At 42.8% G+C, this 25083-nt stretch overlaps 1 protein-coding gene across 1 annotated transcript; it reads right to left on the bottom strand.

Moving 5' to 3' along the window:
- Nucleotides 1-642: 642 nt before the first annotated feature.
- Nucleotides 643-25083, bottom strand: VXN (vexin). The gene is made up of 6 exons (XM_002197511.7): nt 15966-25083; nt 12973-13028; nt 7101-7248; nt 4554-4615; nt 2751-2836; nt 643-1939 (listed from the first exon to the last, which is right to left on the bottom strand). Exons 1-6 carry the CDS (start codon nt 16027-16029, stop codon nt 1759-1761), a joined length of 597 nt encoding a protein of 198 aa, XP_002197547.2. The 5' UTR covers nt 16030-25083; the 3' UTR covers nt 643-1758.

Raw genomic sequence — 25083 nt, 5'->3', positions numbered from 1 at the left:
CTGATGGAGGAACCTGTGACTGGAGCAGTGATGGAGAGCGGAACAGGAGGGCTTACAGAGGTATTTCATGAAGGTGCAGTGCCTCTCTCTCCTATGCACACTCTGGACTGACTGGGCTCTAGCAGTATGAAAAGCCACAGTTCTTTTTAAGTAAAAACTTCCATCCCCATCCTACTACCATTTCCACCATGTCCAGCGCTAAATAGGTTTTTGCTGTGTCCCTCCTTGCAGCCATCAGGACCATATGCTCTTTAAAGCTACTGGCCCGCTCCATTTGTTTTCCCATTCCGTGAACTTTGGTTGTTCAGGCTGTCAAGCTGCAAACCTCTCCTGTGTGCTACCTCACCCTACTCAACCCAAAGCCAGAAGTCCTGGCTTCCCTCCCATCCAGGAGGTCCCTTGGTACTCCTGAGGTGGTGACCCCTGACCAGGGCCAGCTGCCCCCCACTACCATGGCATTGTCTGTGATGGCACCTCAGTGCATTTCACTGCACTGGCTGCAGGCAAGCAAGTTTCAGATGGGAGCTCCTTCCCTCTGCTGCTGTCACAGAGTCAGACCTTTATTTTTAATTTACGCTTTGGTGCATTGGCGGTTAGATTAGAGGTCATCATCACTATAAACAGGAGATACGCCTCCTCTGAGTTTAAATATAAAGTTCTGTATTTAGGGAAACCAGTGGGTTTTTTATAATAACTAGGAGAACACTCACAGAAGGCAAGTACTGCTCATGACTAATATAATATTGTCCGTAACAGTGGTGAAAACTTTTTTGTAAAACTGTTTCATTCTTTTCTGAGAGGAAACCTGAAAAGCACCTGACTAGCAATTTCTAAATTGAAAAAAAAAGAGAGAGAAAAAATTTTAAAGCAAATCACATTAAATCCATCTATTCATAAGCACAGGTCTCTTACATGCAAATATCTTATACTTAGTCACCTAGTTGTACCATTTACATACTTTCCTTCCTCCTAGTATTTTGTGCACTTAATGTAATATCCTTTACCACATGGGTAGAGGGTAAATTGCTGACTACCATTTCACTTATAAGCAGGTTATATGGCGGAAAGTATTCCTTGAGATTATCCTGTTGCTCATAGCTTGATCTGGCAGGAAAACTTAAAACACAAGTCTTTTGTTACTTAGCACAGTTTGGTACGTATGTTTGAAAACGTGCTCAGTTCTGGCCTGTTGTTTTAGAATTTTTGCATCTTTTACTCCTGCCTTGAAACATCAAAACTGAAGGAAAAGAGATGTTTAGCATATGTCATTCACAAGATGGGTCAAGCATATTGTAAGATGAGGTTTTTATCTCATGATATGACAGAGGAAGATGACAGGCAGTGGTGCACACAAGTAGATCCCTGGGATTAATGGCACTCTGTAATCAATCTGTTGCCTTGCAGGAATACTCAAACCTCTTAATAGACTTCTCTTGTTGCCAAGTCCAAGTTCATTCAGACAGGACATAGGAAATTGTGGATGGGTCAGCAGTAGTCTCAGCATTGAGTCAAGATGTAAATCTAGTGGGATTGTTGGGATTTTAGTGTAATGCAACAAGGAAAGGCCATTGAGTTGCATTGTGTTCACCATTTTTACCTTTGTTTGCCTTTCTCCCACTGTTCTGAGACAATGGCATCAAGTAATAAATAGGATATCATTTTCCTGGATGAGCTGTGCTGAGTCTGCTCCCTGATTGATCCTAAAGCACCTTGTCCTGCTAAAGGACCTTCTGCCCTTCCAGTGGATGCTGACCCTTATCAGTCCGCCTCAAAGGCACTGTTTGTCGCCCCCAGGTACTCTGACTTCTTCTTGTGCTTCATCCACATCTTCCTCAGGAGGCTGGGTGTCCCACACAGGTTGCCTCCTGTCAGTGGTAGGGAAGCTTCTGCTCCTGGTGGCAGGGCCAGGTCATACTCTGTTGTCTTCCTCCAGCGCTGCCTGTGGCAAACAAATAAAACACAAGGTGTGTGCAGAGAGTTTGTCCCTGGCCCTTCTTCCCTGCTTATGGCATCAGCCCCTCAGAACCAGGAGCTGCCTGGCTGAACCATGTGCCCATGCCTGGCCCACTCCTGGGACCGGCAAATCTGGAATGCGCAGGGGCTCTGTGGGCCAGGGGGCTGGGATGCTGCAGCTGCCACCACTCAGCTTGGTGTCCTTGTTCCCTCACTGTCAGAGGGGACACTGACACAAGGGGACAGGTTACAAGTGGGACCACTCTAAGTGTATCCTCTCTAGCAATTGCCACCCAACAAAGAGTGGGGGATTGCCAAAGGAGAGTGTTGGGCCCTTCCACCAGGGACCATGTGACAGCGATGAGCTCCACTGGGTGAGGGGAACTTCCATCTCTGTGTATGGAGCGTGAGGACACTGTGACAATGAACTAGTTACTGTCCCTCAGGTGACAATGGTGGCATCTCAAATCCCACCCAGATTCATGTCTGGGTTAACTGGCTGGTGATAAGCGCATTTGTACTATTGTCTAGCTATTCCTTAATTAGACTTTAAGACATATTTTTTTTCTTCGATTAATTACATTTACTAATCACATTCTAGGGCAAACATTACAGCCTTCTTAGGGGGAAAATACTTCTATTTTGAATTATGGTTATTTTTTTCCTTAGAGCTGTAATGGGCACTGAGACAGCTGTATAAATGGCCGTGGCTACTAATAAAATCAGCATAACCTTTACCAATCTCTCCCTGCCTTTGGGAAACAAGAGGCATGTGTGGAGGGTGGGAAGGGACTTACTCTTCTGTAGAAGCGCGGTTGCGTGTGGGCGAGCTCGTGACAGCCACAGCTTTCACCGTGATATGGGCAACAGGAGATGGGGGAATCTGTGGGAGGATCAAGCACAGCATTAGGAAATGCCACCGATGAGTGGGGACACCGGTTCATCTGAGGAAAGAGGCTGTTTTAAGAAAACCAGTAAATGCTGTAAATCTCTTAACAAGAGAAAGCAGGTTAGGGATTTGACGGCCCAGCTCTCACCCACACAATTACCTGCTGCTCACGTGAATATTCTCACTGAGCTCAGCACAGGACTTGAGTGAGTGAGAGTTATACCTCCCTTCAAAGAAGGGACACTTGCAGAACTTTTTATTCCCTAGTTTTTGTGTTTAGCTTCCTGAGGCAGTGAGGTTTTGTGCAGAGTGAGCAGCCTGTCTCCTGCTGCTCCCCACCTCTGCAGCTGCCTGGGAAGCAGATGTCACAGCCATCACTCAGTTCCTTGAGCATTCAGAGATGTTTCCCTGTTTTGTTGTGTGCTGCTCTGTGCTGTGAGGGCACCCTGGTTATGCTCCTGTTCTGCCATGGCCCCAGAAGTGCCTAATCATCCACTTCCTCCTTGTCTTATTTGATCATAAATCACCCACCAGAACTGAGTCACATTTTCCCATAAACAGGTATCTGAGAATAGCACATCCTCCAAGATGTTAAGTTAAAGTGTGAGTTGCCCAGAAAAAGAAAAAAAAAAAAAAAAAAGTCAAAAATTGTGAGGTGATCTCAATATTTCAGGCGATAAGCACACTTACTGATTTTACTGGCAATCCTGAAAAAAATGTTCATATTATTGTTCCTACCATAATTGGTCTTAAGATTTCTGGGGCTATTTCTTCTAGGATTAATCTGAGACTGGGTAAATTTATGTGTGTTTTTCAAATATCCTAAGACTTAGAGATGTTTAAAGACTTAGAGATGCTTGCTTTTGCAAGCATCCTTTGAAATTTAGCTATGTTAACTATTGGTCGGTTCAATTAGATTCATTACACTGAATAACATTAGTTTTAACCATCCTTAAGTATTGTACTGTCATTTTTCTTAAGTGTACCTCAGCTATCAGCTAGTAAGCATGCTTCAGCCATCCAAAAGGGCCTCTGAGACCATAAAGTTGCAACAGCAAAGTCTGGTGTTGGTCAGAAACTATTCAAAACATTTTTTTTCTCTTTGAAAAAGTTTTATTATTTATTATTGATAATTATTATTATTCATTATTGAAAGGTTTTATTAAATGTAGAGACTTTGAAAATTAGGGGACCACTGTAAGACAGAAAAGGGAGGGAGAACATTTTATTAAAGGTGAGTAATTATTAATCAAAATATTTTTTCTGTCTATTAGAGAACACATTTTGGGGGTTTGTATTATAATTTTCCCATCAACTCTTTATTTATATTTCTGACTTTGGAGATTATTGTGTCCAGAGAAAACAAATTAATTGATGCTTGTTCCACTTGAGAATTTTTTTTTCCCCAATTTGTGAAATTCCCTGAGAGACAAGAGGCTAATTTCTCCCAGCTCTTCCAGGTGGCTGAACATCCAGAACAGGAGCCTGCCTGTTTCTGTCCCACTGCTCTTCCTGGTGCCTGAGGGACAGTTCTCTGCCAGTCTCTGCTCACAGCTAAGGGGTTCTCTGGCATAAATTATGTTTCAAGCTTTAACAAAGGCTGTGAAATCTGCAGGTGCTGCAGCAGACTGACATGCTGTTACTGTGGGACATGCTGATGGGTACAAGGTTTTAAGATGCATTGGTAGTTGGTCTTGCTCTATTTGCTTACCAAAGATTTTCCATCCAACAGATGATTATAGGACTTGGATGACTCTTGTTCAGTAATTCCCACTGTAAAGCATAAGAAACGTGATATTAGGGGCAATTATCCCATTGGCACAGCTTGTATGAAAAACCTCCTTCCGTGCAGTAAAGCCCAGATATGGAGAGAGCCCAGATACAGGTTACAGTCCCACCAGATTTGATTATAGCCAAAAGAGCAGAGTGATCATCTACTGTGATGTCAAAATAAGTGATTGTGGAACTGCTTAAGCCATTCTGGAAAGTCTCTCAGCTTGCTCCTGGATTTTTTAAATGAGATGACAAACTGCCCTTAGCAGACCAAGCTAAGTGGGAGCCCTTTCCCCCTCTGTAAACACTCACTCATTTCTAGAAGCAAAGAGCCTAAATGCTGCTCATCAGCCCACACTGCAGGTTTGTCCTGCCTAGGAGATCATTCTCTCCTTTCTGTATTGCTCTGGGAGTTATTTTAACTTGGGCAGAGATGTGTGCTATGTCTTCCCCTACACAGGGAGGGATTTCCACCTTTCTGCCTGTGGCTGAGTGACATCTCTCTCTCTGCTATCCTCAGCTCTGAAGGTTACCCTTCAGTTTCAACTAATTGCTCATCCGATAACTTATCCATGGATAAATGCTCACTGGCACTCCTGCTCACTGTGCCAAGGAAATAAATGAATGAGGGATGCCAGATTTTTTCATGAGGCCAAATCCTCCTATTTGGCTCTGGGAATGTGGACCTCTCTACTTCTTTGACCAGTGGAATATAAATAACAGCAGCAAATTTGGAAATAGGCAGGGTGCTGCTTATAGTGCTGTCTCCAGCATGACTTAGCAATTGGAACTGTCTCCTCCTTCTGGGGGCAATATTTGACTGTGATAAATATCCTAACCAGCTTTCTTCTTCCTGCTCCACCCCCTCCAGTAATTCCATTAGGTACCTTACTGTATCCCTCATGTCAAAGTTAATGCAATTACCTCCTCTCATTGTGCATATTAGGTACTAACAGTATTCAGCAAATAGATCATCAGTGCTTCAGCCAATGCCCGTATTTTTTGTTTTTATTTAGTTTTGTTTTCTCTTACTTTGTCTGATTCTTCCCTGCAGCCTGTTCCTCTTATTGGATACCGAAAATGTTCTTTATCAAACTTTTAGCAAAATATCTAAGCAAAAGAAAATCCTCATGGCTTCATGGCTTCAAGGTTTTGTAGTTGCTCCCCTCAGGGCAGTGGTGGCTGGATGCATCGTGAATTGCACTTCCAGAAGTGCCTTCTCACATGCTGAAATGGACTGCCCTTCTGCTATTGTGAAGGATTTCTGATGGTAGCAATAAACATGCTAATGGCCTCATCTATGTTCTTTTGCTTGTTTGTTTGTTGGTTCTAATTTAAACTTAATTTCTAAGTTCTGGCAACTCATTTCCCTTTCTCCCTCTCTCAGACCTGTTTCCCCCTTTCATGCTCTTGTTTTAGATTCCTACAGCTTTTCTCTTGCTTGCACCTATCTGTCATCCTTTACATCTCCTCTCCCCTAACAGCAGAGACCAGCAATCCCTCCTTTCTGCCTCTCTGGCTGTCTGTAGCCAGTCCCAGCCACTCCTTCTCCTGTCCCTGCTCCAGTCCTGAAGTCTAGGACTGAAGTTCAGGTTTTTTTTCAGCCACATCTTGGCTCTGGTCCTGATATCTTTTTGAGATCTTTTCCTATGGTCCCAGGCTCAGTTTCCTCCTTTCCAGTTTCCCAGGCCCCACTCGTGTCTGGTTTGTTCCTTACTGGGATGGCTTATGTGCAGTGTGGTTGCAGACCAGTGATGTGAGGAACATGCACCTTCATGGACCTGCTTTAGAGATTTAGCACCTTTTAACATCCAAATGTCCAATTTATCTTGGAAAAACATGCCATGTGGGATTTCTTTAAAGAAATACGACTTGACTGCATCTGGGTGTTCTTTCAAAGGAGAGCAAAAGATGTGTTTTTGATTAAAAGGCCATCCCATGTGAAACTGCACAGCCCTGATGCAGCTTCAGTCTTCCAAACATAACACACCAGTGTTGGAGGAGCTGAATGGCCACTCTGTTTATGTTTACTCATCTCCTTGGTTTTGTATTGGCAAGCTCTATTTTTCCTTCACGGTTTCTCACAAATATGCTGAACAAGCTTTGGTTGCCAAAAAATCAGGTCTGTGGCTAACATCCAGAATCTGAAAATCCATCCCTAATGATTATATTCTAGCTGATTCTAAGCAACCGAACAGGGACCTTATATAATAAGATGCCTCAGGCAAACTCAGTAATTTACAATTTATCATCTCTAAAATATTGTCAGGGAGTGTTTACGACTCTGAATACAGCCAGTTTATGACTCTGAATAAACTGAGCAATGCCACGGTCATTATCTCATGAATTCCACTGGATATTTTAAACACGGGATTATCCTCCAGGTACAAAATAAAGCGCCTGCTTCTCTGCATAACCGGCAGACTGCGATATCTAAAAACCTTCCGTGGGCAGGGAGGAATGAAGGGCTTTAGTGCGGACTTACCGTGCTGGGCAGCGGCCTTGGCGGGGCAGGCTGCCCGCTGCCCGGCCCGCAGGCCGCCCGCGCCCCGCGCCTCCTCCTCGCCCCTGGCCTCGTACAGCACCTGCAGGAGCTCGCCCTGGTGCGGCCGGCGGTCCGATATGGCCACCACCTACAGGGAGAGGCAAACCACCCGTTACACCTGCCCCGGGGATTAGGTGGTCTGTCGAGGTCGTGGGGCAGCTGAAAGGCTGCTCGTTCTTCCTACTGCTTTGCTGTCATCCAAAGGGGATTTTGTCAGGTGGGGACTGTGGGATTTGTGGGATTTTGTTTGGCTCCAGCTTCTGTGCTGTGTATAGAAGTATGGGAAAATCCTGCTGGGTCTTTCTGGGACCCAGCTACTTAGTTGCACATTTCTATATTCTCCTCAGGAGACTGAAATGTGCCCCTTTCCAAGCTCTGCAGAATAGGATACACCTCTGAGACTCTGATTTATTTTCTTATTGCATCACACCTTGGGCAATCAGTCAAACTTATGCAATGTGAGTTACAAATGCTGTTTCCTTACAGGTCTCCCCTGTCTTTTGAACTTACATATTGTACCTGATAAATGACTACAGAGAATACGAGGCAGAGAGGAGTCGTGCTCCTAGAGATTAATTTTCACTAACATTAGCTCACACAGACAAAACTCACTGACAGCTGCAACTTTGAGCGTCACCTCTCCAGCGCCCCCCACCCCAATCTCCAACAGTCCCTGAAAACAAGCATGAACAAAATCAAGATATTTTCTAATGAGTTACGACTAAGCCATGGCACGCACTGTACCACTGTACCGCCACGGGCAACTGGGGATGCCAGAGCTAATGTGAGTTTGGAAAAACAGGGATACACCTCAGAGAAGTGGATTTGTCAGGACTGTTATCCAGGATGGTCTGCAAAGAGTTTTCTCAAGAAGATCAAAGTTCCAGCAGCAAGGACAGAGTGTTTCATACTTTGTTGGTTTTTTTTAATTCTTCCCTAAAGACTTGTTGCTGTCATACAGAGAATTACTTAAACAGGGTGAAGATCCAAACCATCAAGGAAACAAGACATGTGGCAACTATTCAGACTATTTCCTATTAGACTTATGTTGGAAGATCATGAGAAAAGCAGTTAGTTGCCTTGAACTGATGACTGGCAGCTGCTGTCTAGATGTTTTAAATATAGTTAGTTTGCCTCAAGACTGAGACCAACAACTGGCTAGTTCACTATTGACATAGAAAAAGCTTTAATTCTGTCTATTGCTCTGCCTTCTAACACGCACACAAGATAAAAACAAGACCATTTTCAAGCATGTTCCCTCATGCCAAATTGTCCATTTCCTCTAATTAAGTTTTAATTCAATTTGCCATTAATCTGCAATGTTCTGTGTATATGATTTTTTACATAGACATAACAACATATGCAAACCCATGTTTTCCAAAACAGGAAAGAAGAAAAATCCCAGCCTAACCACTTTTAATTCTTTTGTCTCCATGTACCCTCAGGACAAGCCCACATTACCTAAATCCTACTGACTAGTAGGATGAGGAGCAGAAACTGCCCAATAACAGGCAAAAGTACTTCTGGAAAAGGCAGTTAAGGCAACCAAAGCCTAATCCAAAGCTGGATAGGGGTTTCCTCCTGTTTCTGCAGATTTTGACACAGAGCCTAACGTGCTCCATGTGCTGTAAACTACTTAAAGACATGCCCAGTGTTCAGTTAAAGTTAAAGGGACTATTGGTGTCCTTGAAGACAAGCACATGCTAAAGAAGTTTGCAGCTGGCTCCCAGCTCTACTGATCACAAATTTGGAGCTGCCAACAGAGCTGAGCCTCAGAATTGCTCTGATGTTTCAGAACAAGAGTGATGCTGGTTGTGAGAGGCCTCCTGTTGCTGCTTAATCTGTTGGCACTGGCTCCCTCCCTGCTGCCCCTGGAGCAGTTCCAGCACCTCCTTGTCCCTCTGCAGCAGCTCCTTGCAGGCTGCAGGCTCCTGTGTCCACACACGCCCTGACCACACAAACCTTACAAGCTGCTCACCAGGGCATCACCCCCTTCACCACGGTGGCACCGTTGGAGACACCTGTCCTCAGGACTAATATGATGAGACTGTGCCTGGCAGGGATCTCTAATGACAGCCCTCGGAGTCTGCCTCGTGTGAACCCAGCTCTCCCAGCTTTCAAGGAATGCCACAAAAGTCAGACTTTCCCACTATCTCTGGAAAAGTGTCCAGTGCTCTTGGTCACACTTAGTCTTTGCTGGTGTGTGACAAAATGTCATCAGTGCCCTGCTACTGAGACACCTGTGGTCATTTATTTTGCATTGTCATGGAAAGAGCATTTTTGGTAAGTAGGATGCTAGCTGCAGTCACCTCTAATCCTGAAAGTGGCTTATTTGATCAGTGTAAACCACCATGGACTTGAAACTTAACATTCTGCCTACGTGTTGCACAGGATGAATTACAGTTTGGGGAAAAGAAGAGGAATTTTATCTTGATTAATAGCAAGAATTATTGTCTATGTTTTTGAGATTCCTTGTTATATATGATACCAGTAATACCAAAATGTCTTCAAGCAGCAGAACCTGCATAAATAAGTTACAGTGCCATTTTCCATTACAGCTGGAGACAACAGTGCAATCTCTATAACATATTTTCAGCAGCACTTTTTTTTTTTTTTTTTTGCAGTTTTTGGTTTTAGCACATTTTTGGAGTTCCTTATCTCCTAATTCAAGATTTCACAGTGACTTTGGCTACCTCACCCATTACTGTAATATGTAAAGACTTATCTAGGTCAGGAAACTAAACCTGCTGTAGCTTGGTTTTGATCTAAAGTGGAGCTGACATTCCTCTAGGGTACCTAGGGTAAGGCAGAAGGATCAACTGGGAGTCACTTTTCTTTTCTAGACACACCAGGAAATTTAAATATGTGCAAATGGCAGAGTCAGCCAAACTATGCAGAATTAACAAACTGCTCTCTAAAAACCTACTGTTTTTAGCACCCGACTGGCCTGGTCCGTTTGCAGGACACTGACTCTGGAATCAGAGCCCAGCAAACTCTCTTTTTATTGGATTTTGCCATGCACATGAGAGCACGGAGGTCTGGCATACCCACTGTTGGAATTAGCTGTGTTCAGAGGGAAGGGGCACAGAGGACACACGACAGTCACAGGGAGGCTCTTCCAACCATCCTGATCCTGGACTTAAAAACCCACTGCCAACCAACAACCATCCAGAAAAGGTGACAATTAAATATCTGGCTTTGGATAAAACTTTGAAAGGTAGAGTCTGAACAACAATGTGGTTGTTAGTGGAGAAAATTCCATATTTGTAGAGTTAAATTATTTTGATGGCCTAATCCTGAGCTGATTTTTAATGGGACAGCTCTAGCATACACAGGGGTATTTTCTACTTTCTTGCAAAGTAGACAGGTACTGGTGTCCAGACATTTCTACCCAAGGGATTTTGGGGTTAGAAGAAGAGAAGGGAAGGATCTACTACCACTGGAAATAACTCTTAACAGGGCAATGGGAACTGAAAATACACGTATTGGTGAAGCATTTAGCTAAAAAAAAAAAAAAAATGGTGCTTCCTCCTTTCTGTCACCCTTCCACAGTCATTATCACGCTTTTGGGATGAGTTCTTGTATGTGATAGAAGTTACTCCCCACAGTCAGTAATTTGAATGTTAAATCACTTAATGTTACACTGCTTGAGTATTTCTGCTGTGAAAAAAAAAGGTCTGGCAGATGTCCACGTTGGTTGCTATTTTTGTCCTTGCTGAGGATTAAAGTTGTGCATCCACTGCAATCACCAGAGCAGAAGATTTTATGTTAGCTGAGGCATTTCTACAGCTCTGGCTGCAGGTGCAGGTGTAAAAGTGAAAAATAAACAATCATTCTGCAACTTTTCTGTGGGTCTAGAAATTGGCAATCACAGCTTCCTCACAGGCATGTCTATTTCAGTATGTGCAATTTACTTCAAGGCTTGCTTACGAGCTGTAAGCAGCTGCATCCCACTGAAGAAGGGGAATGTCTAGGAGCTGACTCCGCTCAGTCAAACACTTTGGTTTGAGAGCCATCCTTGTTTTCATAGCTGGAGCTGCAGACCATTCCTCAGGCTTGGTGTTCCCACTGCTAATATGATGCTGCCTGCGTCATGACTAAGACCCAATCAAAGGAGATCCTTAATTGGGGTCAGGAAAGCCCCAAAGGAAAAAAAACACATTCCTCTTAAAATACAGCAACAAAACAGGTACTTTCTTATCTTATTTTCTTAGGCTTTTATGAGTACAGTGCTACCACAGCAGCTGATCCAATCCAAATTAAATATTAGATGCTTCCATTTAGTACAAACAACTATCTACTGAGATTTGGAACTAGATAACAAATATAGAATTTCTTTTGATTTTGGTGCAAACCAGCTGAATTTATATCAGCATTTTGTTTCATCAAGTCAGAATAGTTCACTTTTGGTTTGGACTTTTCTGCTGTTTTTATATTGCATGGAAAACAAAATAAACCAAAGGTTTAACAAATAAAAGTGGGTATCTCAACATGGCTTATTTTGAATAGCACTCCAGCAGTCTGACTCATCTTACTTTGGAATGAAGAGTAATTTTGAAATCTCAGCCTGAGCTATGGGACAAAACCAACCAAACCAATACTGTCATAATTTGGGAAAATATACGCATGCATAGTTTCTACCCAAAAAATGACAGACGTGTTTCTGACTCTTCCTGGGGAAAACTTCATGTGTCCTGTGATGTATTGAGATCCTGTGATCTGCTTTGATAACCAAAAGAGAGGGAGGGAGTGAATGTGATGAGTTTTTTTTCCAGTGCACAGGTAAGTGTGGTAAGCAGGAGGACCTATAGTTCTGTGAGGAGATCAGGGAATCAGGAATACAAAGAAAAGGATCTCTGAAAATGAGGGTGGATCTGGGAAGTAGGAAAGGGCATGGAAAAAGGGAAAGCCATGGAGCAAAATACTTCAGCAAAGTGCTAGATAAGAGACAGGTCTGTGGTGAGAAGAAATGCTTTGTCAGAAGAGTGTCAAACTTGTAAGAACTGCTTTGATTTGCAGAAGAGACTGTCATTCCTGCAAATCAGCTAAATCAGTGGAAGGGGTTGTGAATGGGTCAAGTGGATTTCAGGACTGAAAACTCTCTCTGAAGACAAGAAATCTCACACCCATGTGTGAAAGCAGCTGAACTTGCAAGATATTTACTCAGAGCATGAAAAAGGTCCAGTTATTTTAATCTGGGGGGCTCCTCTGTGCCCTCTGCACCGAGACTGAGGCAGGGGCAGACAAGCACTGCTGGGACCAGGGAACAAAGAACTTCCCTTGGTCTCTCAGCGTCAACTTATGGGGTCAAAGTTACAGTCCATTGCTTGGTGTTTTTATCACAAATTCCCTAGGATACTGGCTACTTGATTAACATTATTATTATTATTATTATTATTATTATTATTATTATTATTACTACTACTTGATTAACACTGATATGATTTGGTGTGATTTACTTACTTTTCATTCCTGCATGTCTCTCTGGACTTATTGTGAAGGCTTTATGACAACAATTAAGTCTTTGATTCCCTCAGATGGCCAGTGTTGATAAGCCACTATGTTCATTTTGGCTGGCTCTGCATGGCAAGACCATTTTTTTTGTTTGTTTCAAAGCACTTCTGTAAATAAACTGCAGCTTTACAGAAACTCCCCATTCTGTTTCCCACCCCACTCCCTGCATCAGACATGGATGCATTTCTTTACCCTGGAAGATCTGCTTCCCATTTACCCACAGCATTTTGAGGGTATGTGAGGCCAACTAGAATGTGGAAAAAAATAAAATAGGGAGAGAAAAGGAGATTTTTCTTACACTCTTTGCTAGGATGTGCTGCGTAGCTTTGGCTCGTCTTCGGGCAGGACTACACGCTGCAAAGAGAAGAACAGGAACATGGTCAGGATGCTGTGGGGGTGAGCACATGCCTCCAAAAATCCTCTGTAAGAATTCACTGGGGGCAGGGTGGGAAGAGGGGGGAGAAGAAAGGGTGTAAGGAAGATTCCAGCTGAAACAATCCAAAAGAAAGTCCCTTTTGCTGTGATCTCAGAGACCATGCTCTAGCTGTACAATACAGAAATCTGTGGCCACAGGGCCACAGCCCATCCCGAGTTTCTGCGCCTCTCCCATAGGCTTCCAGGAGCAGCACTCCTCCTCCTTAGTTTTGATCTGGCCTCCCACCTGCCAGTACTTCAGTAGGAAATGAGTAGTGTATACATTAACTTTGAGACTATCATGATTTTATCCAGTTAGATAAAAAACACCCTCAAGACATTGTTTCACTTTCACCGCATAATGTCCAAAGCACAACATTTCCACCAAACCTAATATTTTCTTTTTCAATCCTCAAGATGACCTGTACAGCTCTTTAGCTTGGGACATTTTGCTTAAAGTCTGTTTCTCACTTTTTATTTCTTAGACCCACGAAGACACCAAAAGCATAGCACCCCCAGCCAGTAGACACACAGGATATCAGGGGCATAAGCCAAGCTTTAGTCTGGACTGAAGCAATTGGTTTTGGTTTTACTGGACTAAGTGAAGGTTCTTTAAACTCTTGTTGTTTGAGCTAAACTTGAAACTGGCCTGAAAGACTGTGATCTCCCAGCTCTCCCTCTCATCATATCTTACCCTGCCTTGTGTTCAGGCTACCAGAGCTACAAGATTTAGCCACCAGTGACAGAAACAGGCTTGCAGAAATCTGCCAAATGTGGAGAATTAACTCCAGTTCTAAAGGCTGACCCTGGGGGCAAGGTACGTGAATGGGGGTTTCCTATTCAGGCTCCGTGTATAATCCAAAGGCTTTCAAGAGCCAGGAAGGTTTGTAACAGGATGATGGGTGACTCCAACTCCTCAGGTGAGCTTTCCTTTATATTGTTGGCATACATTTCACTTGTGGTGCTTATCACTGCTGTGTGTTACTCTTTTCAGAGTTTTGGAGCTGTGGAAGCAGCTGGAGGTCATCCAAGGCTGCTCCTTACTGCAGCAAAACTCCTCTCCTCAGATGGCAGCAATAACAAGTGGCTGTGCTTCCCAGGGCTCCGGTACAAGCAGAGCTGGCAGTGAGACCAAAGTCACCCTTCCTTGACAGCTTGGGTGTGTCTAACAGCCATCCCTCCACACCCCAGAGAGGATATAGAGTCCTGAGCATCAAGAGCCCACTGGAGAGGTAATTCTGGCCTGTGCTGTGGCTGTGGTGAAACACGACAGGAAAACAGGATGGTCCCTTTGAGCAGCCCGCTGCAGCACAGGGCACTTCCACACTGAGCTTGTCACAAGGAAGTTATCTGCCTGCCTAGAGTGTGCTAAGCTGTCAGTGTGATTACAGCCTGTTCTGCAGGGTCTGATATCCTCAGGGATCCTCACTGTCTTCTCCTGCAGGACTTGTTTTATATTTTAAACCATGTTGAGTGTGGGATGAAAGCCAGACAAACATAATTAAGTTTTTGTTTTTGTTTTTTTTTTTTTTGTTTGTTTGTTTTTTGCTTTTTTTTAACCTAGGAATATGCTGTAAGTTGTTTTTGAAGCTGCTTCCATCACCTTTACTTCTGGAATTTCACTGTGTGAGGACTAAACTAATTGCTCATAAGCAAAACACTCAAGTGCAGAGAAGTTTAGTGATGCAAGGAATTACCTTCTTGTCTCTCTGGCATTTTAGGTATTTTACCACACAGTGTAAGGAGTACAGTTTTTTAGAGATTTCTACCAAAAGCAAGTGCTCTGGTATAGTTGCTACCCAGGCTAGTGCAAAACAAAAAACACATAAATGTGCCTAACAGTAATAAATTTGCCTACTTTCAGAGTACATGTGATCCACAGTCCCTCATCCTCTGTTGTCTGCCAGAATGAGTGGCAAAAGGTTTACAGGGCTGAAGAAAGGCAAGGCATGAAAAGGAAGTCACAGCACCAGCAAACATGCAATTACTTGAATAGGCATTGAAAGAAGGATGAATCACAGAAGTAGCCAGAAGTGACCCACTTGCATGGGAATACAATGGCAGCAATGCAAACAGTGGGGCTGTGAGGCTGTCCCTGCAAACACGAATTTCTGCAGAGAGCTGGAGAAAGAAGAGAAGAACGAATCCTTGCAGATGATGTATGTGGATTTGCCTGCAAAAGGATGTTTGTACGTATAGCCCAGATTTCAGGCAACAAATATAATTACAGTGTTGGTTCACTTTGTCATTTCCAATTATATTCCAAAATTAAGCAGCTGAGAGCTCATGCTCGCAGCTTGCAAGTAAAGATCTGATCTGGCCCCACAATTTGTTTTCCCTGCTTTTCCCTGCTTTCTTGTTGCTGAAATATGCAGCCATTTAGTTTAAACTAATTTGTTCAATCAAATGCAGGCTGGGCTTTGTCCGGTTCTTACTCTTCATTAGAAGCAATTAATGTTAATCATGCATTCATTTCCAGGGCATGGCTTTGGAAATGTTCCACTTATTGAGCCAGCAGACTTAAATTCAACATTCATGCACTTCACCCACTTCTAACTGCTCGCACAACTTCATTCTCTTTTCTATTACACAGAAAAGCCACACAGTTGCAAGCTGTCACTTTAGCAGTTACCTCATAGGTATAGCAACACCGATTCCAGATCTCCCAATTTTGCCAGAGTAAAGATTTTACAGAGCCTCAGTATTGAAGCACCTGCACGAATTAGGTTGAGAAAGCAGCAGCGAGGGCTGGGCTGCAGGCAGAGCACGGCATAGCAGAAGTGATGAGCTGCTCTCTTCAAATATTTCCCCGCTGCTAAACACCCCATCCCTCTAAAAGACAGCACCGTAGCCGTTGTTAGATTTTGATGTACTCACATTTGGAAGAAATCACAGTGAAAACTTCTAAATTTTCATCGCTGCAGCTGTAAATCTGGTGCATTTTCCACCTCTCCTTACTGACTGCCTTTCAGCTTCATGCAACCGCTCTGAACTTCTGGTAAATAGGTTTCCCTAATCCAATCTGGCTCTGTGATCATTGTCCAGATCTACAAAGGACAGACTGATGCTGTGATCTCATCTCATTCCATATTCTTCATTGCAACATTTTCTGCTCCCATCTGCCTTTCTATGAATAATATTAACACAAAGATTTAATTTAGCTCTTGCTTAAGCCTCTACTCAGATAGCAGCATTTTATTTTACATTTGCTTTTACCGGTGTGGAGAATCCTCTGCAATAAATAGCTCATAATTAAAGTCTAATCTATTGGCAAATGTTTACAGAAGTACTGCAAAGATGCTTGAAATAAGTTGGGTTAAATGTGTACTCTAACACATTTACCATAAAATTTTGCTCCTTACATATAATGAGGAGATGATTCTAAGTATGTTAAGAAAAGCATTTTGTGCTTTACCTTTTCATTTCATAAACAAATATTGGAATCCTGGGTTTTTCAAAGAAACATTTCAAAAGCAGATGTCAAAGAAAAGCAGATGTGCATAGATGTCCATGCCCCCTGCATGTCTGTCGGTGCAAGGGGAGGAAAGGTGGCTCAGTCATGGATGGGTTCCTGACTTGATGGGTCTGGGGTCTAATCCCATATTTATGCACTTCAATAAAGGGTCTTCTTGCTAGAGCTTTTCATTTCTTAATACTCCCATCAGAAATTGTTCCTTTCCACCTCTATGAATACCAGCCCCCTCAACTTCTGGCGACTTAATGCTGCCATGGACACACAAGACAAAATCTTGGCTTGCAGGCTGCAACAACTGATGTAGTTGGAGTATTTTCAAGTGTGAATAATGATATTAAATTATATCAGTCTAATGAATAGCCTTCATTACTACCACGTGTGTGTCTAATTAACACAAAAACAAGCGCTGTCTTCTCCTAGAGATGTCTGCCACCAACAGTCCCAGATGGAAAGTGCCAGTGAACATGGGCCGTCACTGTCATATTGATGAACGTTTCTTATTTGAAATAATAAATATTGGTCAAATAGACATCCTAAGCCTGGAAGCATTTTGGTTGAGTGGAAGGTGTCGCTGTCTCAAGAAAGCAGTGCACGAAGAGAAGCTGTTGTCACTTGTCACCTCCCAGGGCAGGCTCCTGCTGTCCAGGGGCAGCAAAGCCTTTGCGGGGCTGGGGGCATTGTCCCAGGAAACCGTGCCGTGCTTGAAGCAGGCAGTGGGACGGCAATATAATCAACCAAAAGTTCAATTAGTTTTTGATTTATTGCGCCACATGTTCTGCTTGTATGACTGATGTCATTAACATCAGGCTTGGCTGGCGCATTCATCTGTCCCTGCCTGGCTGCCTCTGAAGGCGCACGCACTCAACAGATGGGGAGCTGCACGGGTGCGAAGGCAATTGTTTACCCCCCTATTGTCCCTGTGTCAAGCAATCAACCCAAATCCATTACCCACCGAGAAAAAGATCAGCGCACCGTCCATTCAGCACTGAATGGGGCAGAGGCGGTTATGCAGGAGGCTCTAAAAGCTTTCAAAAGGATAAAAAAAAATAATGAAGACCAACACTGAATAGTCCATTAAAAAAAAAAAAAAAGCTATAACAAATCTAACCCACCCTTTATTTCACCTTCAGATATTCAGAGTCCTATGAGAAGACAGGCACTTTTGGATCTAAGTCATTGTTTTCCTAATTCTAGGTATGACCTATAGATATTTTGAAATCACAGATGAGGTTTAACTTTAGAACGAGAATTGGGTTCTTCATCCTTTGAGGGTTGGTGGGATGCAGACTGAATTGGGACTCCAGAGCTGGTCACTAGCTGGCACTCACTTCATTACAGGTCAGGAAGGCTTTGGACACATCCTTACAAGGCACAGGATGTTCTGGGGAAAAATCACTGTATAGAGAGCTGATAAAAGGCACTCACATCACTTTCAGACAGAAAAATAGGGCTCAGGAGGTCAGATATAATATGCCTCATTTGGGATCCTCATCTGGGAATGAATTGTCCCCTGTCCATGAACAGGAGTTTCCTTCATTTTGTCCAGCTCTTGCTGGGTAGTTGAGTACTATGAATGCTCAGGGTTTTGCATGAAATCTTAATGTGACTTCAAGAGAAGACCTGCACATATTGGGCTACTTTTTTCTACCTCTGTGGGAGATATTCTGGGCAAATGTCCAATGTTGGGTTTAGCTATGAAATAGGTGTAATTATATCTGCAGGAAGTGTAGTGCAAAAGCTCTACCGCATGATACCCGATAAAGAAGTGTAAGCAGTAATTTTCTGCTTGGAGGAGAAACTCTCCACAATGTCCAACGTAGGAACTGCAGAGTTACATCAGACAATCTCAGAAGGTATCTCCTTCCAGCTCCCTACTCACCTAGCAAGTGTTCAGTCCGTGGTGGGAGGAGAAAACCAAACAGGTTTTGAGTCTATGATTATTTTTTTTGTTCCCCAAACTACATGAAATCTCTGAAAACCAGGCTCAGATTTTTTCTTCTCTACTAAAGTGAAGAATAAACTATTACAGCAGTTTACCAAATACCCACACTCAGTGTTGATAGTAAAGGATCAAAACATTTCCTGGTGCCAAAACAAAGTTACCAAAGGTAAGCAGGGACAAGTGAGAAGGAGGAGGAGGTGGAGGAGGAGGAGAACTCCAGACACAAGAGCAGACACATGCTGTCTGACAAAACACACATCTAACCTTATCTGCAGGTCTGGGACAGGGAAATTATTTGATTCTTGGGAATGGGGGTAGAAAGGAGGGAAAGGCAGAGAAGAAAAAAATGCTTGCTGAGGCTGAAAGGGAAAAAAAACCCCTTTTAAAACAGCAGAAGTCTCAGCAAACCTTGTAAAAGTGGCAGAAAAATCCAATAAGCTGATGAGATGTCCCTCTGGGGAGTTGGCAAGGGTGCTTTTTCCAAAGCCTGAATCTGTTAGGACATATTTTGAGGAGACAAATGTAGATGCTTGTCCTGTTTATCGAGTATGACAGAGCTGGTAAACTTGAAAGGAATCAAATTTTAAAAATATGGTTACAAAAACTGTAATTAAAACATTGAGTTATTTAAGATAAGAATCAGAAACCTCTAGACCTTATTTATCCTGGCCTCTGTGAACAAAGGAATCCCTTTTCAGTGCAGTATTCTTCCAGTGGAGTTGCTGGGAAGCAACCTGATACTCTCTACATGTGTAAGGGGTATTGCCAAGGGATTCCCTGGCCCACAGAGGACAAAGCTCTTCCCAAGGCAGGTCTCTGGCTTCTCCCTGGATCTTGTACCTTGTTGCGTAAGAGGTAAATCTAATCTGTACTGAGCCATTTGAGCCTATTTCATACTGTTAGCTGGGCAATATGATAAGGATAAACCCCAGGTATTTTTGGAACAGGATTGAGAACCAGAGGGATGCACAGATAGCCATTTAAAAATAAGATGGGATAAAACTGCACATGCATACTGCAGGCATCTACTCTAAACCACTTCTGCATGATGCAATGCCAGCAGCTTTTTTTTGTGGAAGGAAAATCTCTTTGTTTCAGTTTAGGGCCACAGAATTACAACTGCAAATAAAGGAAAGGAAAAAGGAAAACCAACCAAAAAAAAAAGCAAACAATACAGTGAGTTTCTCATACATAATCTGTTGTTTTTCTCTGAATGAAAGGAATAGAGAGACAGATACACTATCAGAAACTTCACACTCATAGCAGACAGCAAAATTAGTTCAAAACTGAAGTAGCACTGCACAGTTTAAAGGTCTGTGAATAAGTGAATTTTCAAACATAACATGTGAATTTGCATCTGTCTAGAAGCTGCTGTAACAGATTTTTCCTGAATGGGAACAAGATTGAGGCATTCAAAAAACATTTTGAACTTTAAATTCTCTACAGGGAACCAGGAGAGAGAGATGCAAGAGCTCTGCAATTTGAAAAGATGAGCGCACAGTCTTCTCTGCTAATTGGGAAAGGAAATACCAACCAGACCTGGAAGCCAGGCTGAAAGCATTCCCCACTAGTTACAGAATGATATTGCAGAATTCTTAAAAAAAGGAAGAAAAAGACAAAAGGAAAAAACAAAAACCCTGATTGGCTTCTCTTATAAAAGTTACATATAGAAAATTGGGCATTCACAAATGTGCCCAAGCTTGTAAAACACACTTGAATAGGTCCATATGATGATTAAGTAGAAACACAATGCCCAGCACCACAAGGTTCCAGTCCCACAGAGTTTGTGCCAACAGCAGGGATTGCACTAAGCCAGTATTAAAGCTAGGGCCAGGTTGAGCACGTGGAGGCTTAACAAGCTTTCATATACTGGTCATGTACTGGTAATCCACAGAAAGCATTAAAAATGTCAACAAAGGAGCGATATGTCCAAACCAGGCAGTGACAACAATAGTTCATTAAGATGCTAATCTTGAACTACATTTGTCCTGGATTTATTAATTTTTCAAGCGAAGTGATCAGTGAGGTCTTTATTCCCCTGATAAGCCACAATGATTTTTAGATAGCGTCTTCTCACTCCCAATTTTTTTCTTTAGAACATTTTAAGATTATCTCAACTACTGGCTCCTGCTTAACACATAACCATTTTTGGGCAAAGAAGCACATTAACCAAAGCTTGTCCTGTGGTTCCTGGATTTAGGCAGTGGCAGCTCTTTTGCTGCAACAGCATCCTGAGTCTTGCACCATATGCAATAAAATCTACTCTTGGGTAACCAGGCACAAAATACTTAGGATTTTTCCAATGAATGAGTCTAAAGAGTAAGGCAACCTGAACTGTCACCTTACATATCTTGTGTGTCCTCACACAGCCATCAAGCTCCTTTTGCCACATGTAATACATGTGCTCCAATGGGGATGAAAGGTCTTTGGAGGGTATCAGATGGCATTGCCTCCTCTGGCTTAAGCACTGTGTGAAAATGAGATTAAATTTAAAACAAGGACCATCATTATTTGGACTAGAGACCATGGGACTAGCAACTTAGAAAATACGAAGTAGAAGCTGCACTAAAGGCATAAAAGCAGGTGAAATTTGTGAGTCCCCTTTTGATCCAGACTCAAATAATGTGGCCTGTGTGAAGAAGCAAAGTAGCACAGGAGCTGGCACTGTGACAGAGGAGGCTTCAGAATTGCTGTGCCTTTGAAACAGGATTATTCTGAGGTATTTTTTGTGCAATCAGTACATCAAATGACCACAGAGCATACAGGTAAGAGCCTGGAGGAGGGGAACTCTGATGCCAATTATCCTGAAACAGTGTTTGATGAGATGAAGCGATTTATCTGATCTTCACTGGTTTGGTCTTTGTCCTCTCCACTGACGCTGCCAGTAGGGGTGTCAAAGATCTTCTGCTGTAAGCACTTGACTTGTTTGTAGGAATCTGATTAAAGTAGATCACCTCAGATAACAAGAGGAATTAATGCTGCAAATACATAGGAGAGGATTTTCAAGCTTATAAGCTACATAGAGGTCAGTACTTTTAAAGTCATGCCACAGCCTCTGAGATCCCTGATTTTCGCAGAACTCATGATCTTTACATGTCCTTCTCCTTTATCCTGTTAGCCTTTACATTTAGGCATTTGCCTTTATTACTTCAGTTTTACCTGTAATCTGTTCACTTGCTCTGTCCACTATTAGGAAAGTATTGTACAGAGCTAACCCTGTGAGAAAAAAATCCGAAAGGGAACAGGTAAGAGTTTTTGTGGGCCTTGCTAAGGATATGGAACCTAATAGCGACATAAGGCTAGATTCCTCATCCTTCAGGTTTTTACAACATTTAAAAAAATGCATATTCTCATTTTAGATGTCCCCCTGAAGTCTGATCCTCTCAGCTCCTGGACCCTAGCACTCCAGCTTTTTCTCTCTGTAATGTGTAACCACGTTATATACTCAGGCTCAACATCTCAGCTGTGAAGAACTGTACTCATGTGTCTGCCACTTTTTCTCAAAGCCTGCCTTGCTGTGTCCCTGCTGAAGAACACACTCAGACCTTTAGTGCCTGTCAGCCAAGCCCCTGCTGCCTTTGTTGGGCACCTTGGTGTTTTAACTCAGCTCTGCTGGGTAGGACCCCGAATCGGGCTTTAGGGTTGGTGACTTTATAATTTCTGACATGAGAAGTCATAAAGAGTTACTTTATGATCAGAACCTGCCTGCCAGCTCTCTGCTCAGTTTTACTAACTGAGGAGTCCTAACCTTAGGTTTTCCATTTAAAATACAAGTACAGTATTTGTAGTACACCAGCTTGACCACGCACCAAGAACTAAACCTGGGAGATGACTACAGGAAAGCTGTGGGATGTGATATTTGAGGATGTCCTAAATGTAAGTGGTGACACTGTGAGTGTGCCTGAATGAGACCTGTGTGCTCCAGAGGCTGCATCCCTCCAGAAGGGAACACGGAGGTGCCACCACTCAGAGAAGGGCACCAGCATGGCTTCAACCCCTCCTGGAGAGAGAGTGATCCACTGAAACAGAGTCTCTGAGATTTCAGTAGTGCAAAGCAAATGAAATTCAGGCTGTTCATGTTATTTCCCATTTTTTCCTACTTGGATAAGCACATGGTGACAGCTTTCACGAGGCAGGAACTTGTCCCTTGGAAAATGGATTATGACCACCAACTCTTGCACATAAACTACTGAGAAATCATCCAGTGATCACTAGTGAGACACCATAGGTCTGTGCTGGTGACCTAGGGGTGAAATGATTTTCTTTGTCTGTCTGAATCCCTGAAGCATTCAGACCCTGATCAGGGGGGATGTTCTGATCTAAACCACCATTAATCTTCCTTAAGGTGAAAAGGTCAGAAGAGCAAGTTATTCAATGTTAACTGTTTGTTTTTGTTTTATGGTAGCAAAAAAGGCTTTTTTTATTCCCAATGCTGTCCTAAAACATACAGCAACACTTAAACTTCCAAAGTTTCACAGTAATTTTCTGAAAGTGATGTCAGCTTTTAGATAAATGACAAAGACCATAAACAGTGTCAGCCCCCCACAGCTGTGTCCATAGCCATAACAACGTCACCCAATGTTGTCCTTAAATCCCATAAAGGCAAGAAACAATGACAGAGAATGAAGCAATAACGTATTGGAGCTGCTGACAATCAGTCTTTAACATGTGTTATCCATTTGACTGCAGGTGTAAATCAGCATTTCAATGTCAACTTGCTAATTTAAGGCTGTATGGTCAAACACCCAGAAAGAGCACAAGTGCACTGTTAAAGCAGGTCAAAGTCACTGCAAGTCAGGGAACACAGAGGAAAAGATTCCCCATCAATAAACCATTCTGGGCTATGAGATATATATTTAATGATAAAGTAATATTAGATTAAATTAAACATTTAATGGGAGCTCAGACTACAGTGTCAGCAATATTCCAGCATTCCTTTGCTGCAAAGTTGACTTTGGTGGCGCATGTGCTGCCAGTGTTTGTGGCTCAGGAATCAAGCTCTGTAACTGTACAAGGTGACACAAATTAACAAGTGAATTATCTCCAGAGGCTACAAATCTCATTTCCTCTGCCTTCACTTAACTATGCAACCACATGGATGTAAATTAATTTTCCCTTTGAGTTCCCATGTTCAGAGAAATAAGGAAAATATCTGCTGCCATTTGTTGTACTTAAGAGTTCTCTGAAAATGGGATACATGTAGTTCAATAGCAACCAAAGTCTGAAAGTATTTTTTTCATCCTCCTCCCTATTACTAGGAAAGCAGTTAACTTAAGAACCTGATTAACATTCTATTGAGCTGTGTCAAATGGTTCTTCCTCTTTTTTTTCTGGCTGGACAACATTTTCTACCCACTCGCTTGTGGCAGCTATTTCAGTACTATGGGGGAAAAAAGAAACGGAATGGCATTTTAGTGGGTTAATGGAAGACTAGAAATGGCGAAATATAAAACTGCATTCAGAAATATTGCATCTAAGCCTCCCTAATGATAACCAAGTTATGGGGCTTGTTTTGGTCTCATTTTATTTGAGAAATTCAGAGCAAACAGCAGAAGCTTCTGCTTATTCTCATGAACCACTACACTTAAAAATTATGCACTAAGAATTTTTTGACCCACTGACCCTGTGTGATTTCTCATACGTACACTGCAGGTAAACAGAAAGGCTGAAAAATAGGCATGTGCAAAGAGAGCTGAGACCTCTGCAAATTTGGTCACTGACAGTCTCATGACACCACTGTTCAGAGGAATCTCCTCTTCTACAGGTGGCCAGGTGGTATGTCAAAGATTAAATCAGCTCTTGAGGCAGGATTAGCAGAGCTGGCTTGGTGTGGAAGACCCTCTCCTCACTGCTCAGGGCTGACACTGCAGCAGACAAGCAGCTTGTGCAACGCTGTGTGAGCTATGGCTGCTGGAGACATCAGGAAACTGGTGGCATCACTAGCTGGTGCTTGGATTTAAATCAAGTTCATTTTTATTTAGGAAGCACGCAGGGATGGCCTGAGGAAAAATGGAGACCCTTCCTTTAGGCCCTCTGCAAGGACACGTTTAATACAGTGATGGATTCATCTGGTTGGAGCTGTTGAATCCCAGGCACACTGCACGTGTCCTGGGGCACAGTGATGCCTAAGCAGATTTACTCAGGGGTTATGGAAAGAACCTAGACAGAGCTTGGCTGTGTCCCTTAACCATTGCTCCTTCTCATCCATTTTTTTCAGGTCTCAGGGAGATGGAAAGCCAACCACAAGACAGAAGATGACAGCCACGGCATAACACAGTGCAACACGAATGATCATACAGCCTAACCTATGTGTGGTTTCTTCCAAGTTTATTCAAACAGGAAATGGTAGGAGTTTTTGAAGATTTAGGCACGTTAAGTACATATTTTTTTTTCTTTATTCTCTTTTTAACTGCTGAGAAAATCAGCACTGGTATGGAAAGAGGCAAATGAGGGGATGGACAAACTACTGTACCAGCTGCTCTCATATCTATAAATCCCAAGCAGCAATCCTACAGGCTCTACCTTGTGAAGTGAGGGAGATTTTCATTTGGTACTCCAGATAAAACTATACCTGCTGGT

Source organism: Taeniopygia guttata, chromosome 2, assembly GCF_048771995.1.
Source record: "Taeniopygia guttata chromosome 2, bTaeGut7.mat, whole genome shotgun sequence".
Taxonomy (NCBI): domain Eukaryota; kingdom Metazoa; phylum Chordata; class Aves; order Passeriformes; family Estrildidae; genus Taeniopygia; species Taeniopygia guttata.
Note: the sequence above shows the minus strand (reverse complement) of the source record. Positions and strands in the feature narration are given on the sequence as shown.

What these genes read in the sequence shown, in the direction of transcription:
- VXN (XM_002197511.7), bottom strand. Translation starts at nt 16,029, where the DNA reads ATGCACCAGATTTACAGCTGCAGCGATGAAAATTTAGAAGTTTTCACT. An exon ending in CAAGGCCGCTGCCCAGCACG is followed by an intron (nt 4,616 to 7,100) that starts GTAAGTCCGCAC and finishes TATGCTTTACAG; the next exon opens with TGGGAATTACTGAACAAGAG. An exon ending in AACCGCGCTTCTACAGAAGA is followed by an intron (nt 1,940 to 2,750) that starts GTAAGTCCCTTC and finishes TGTTTGCCACAG; the next exon opens with GCAGCGCTGGAGGAAGACAA.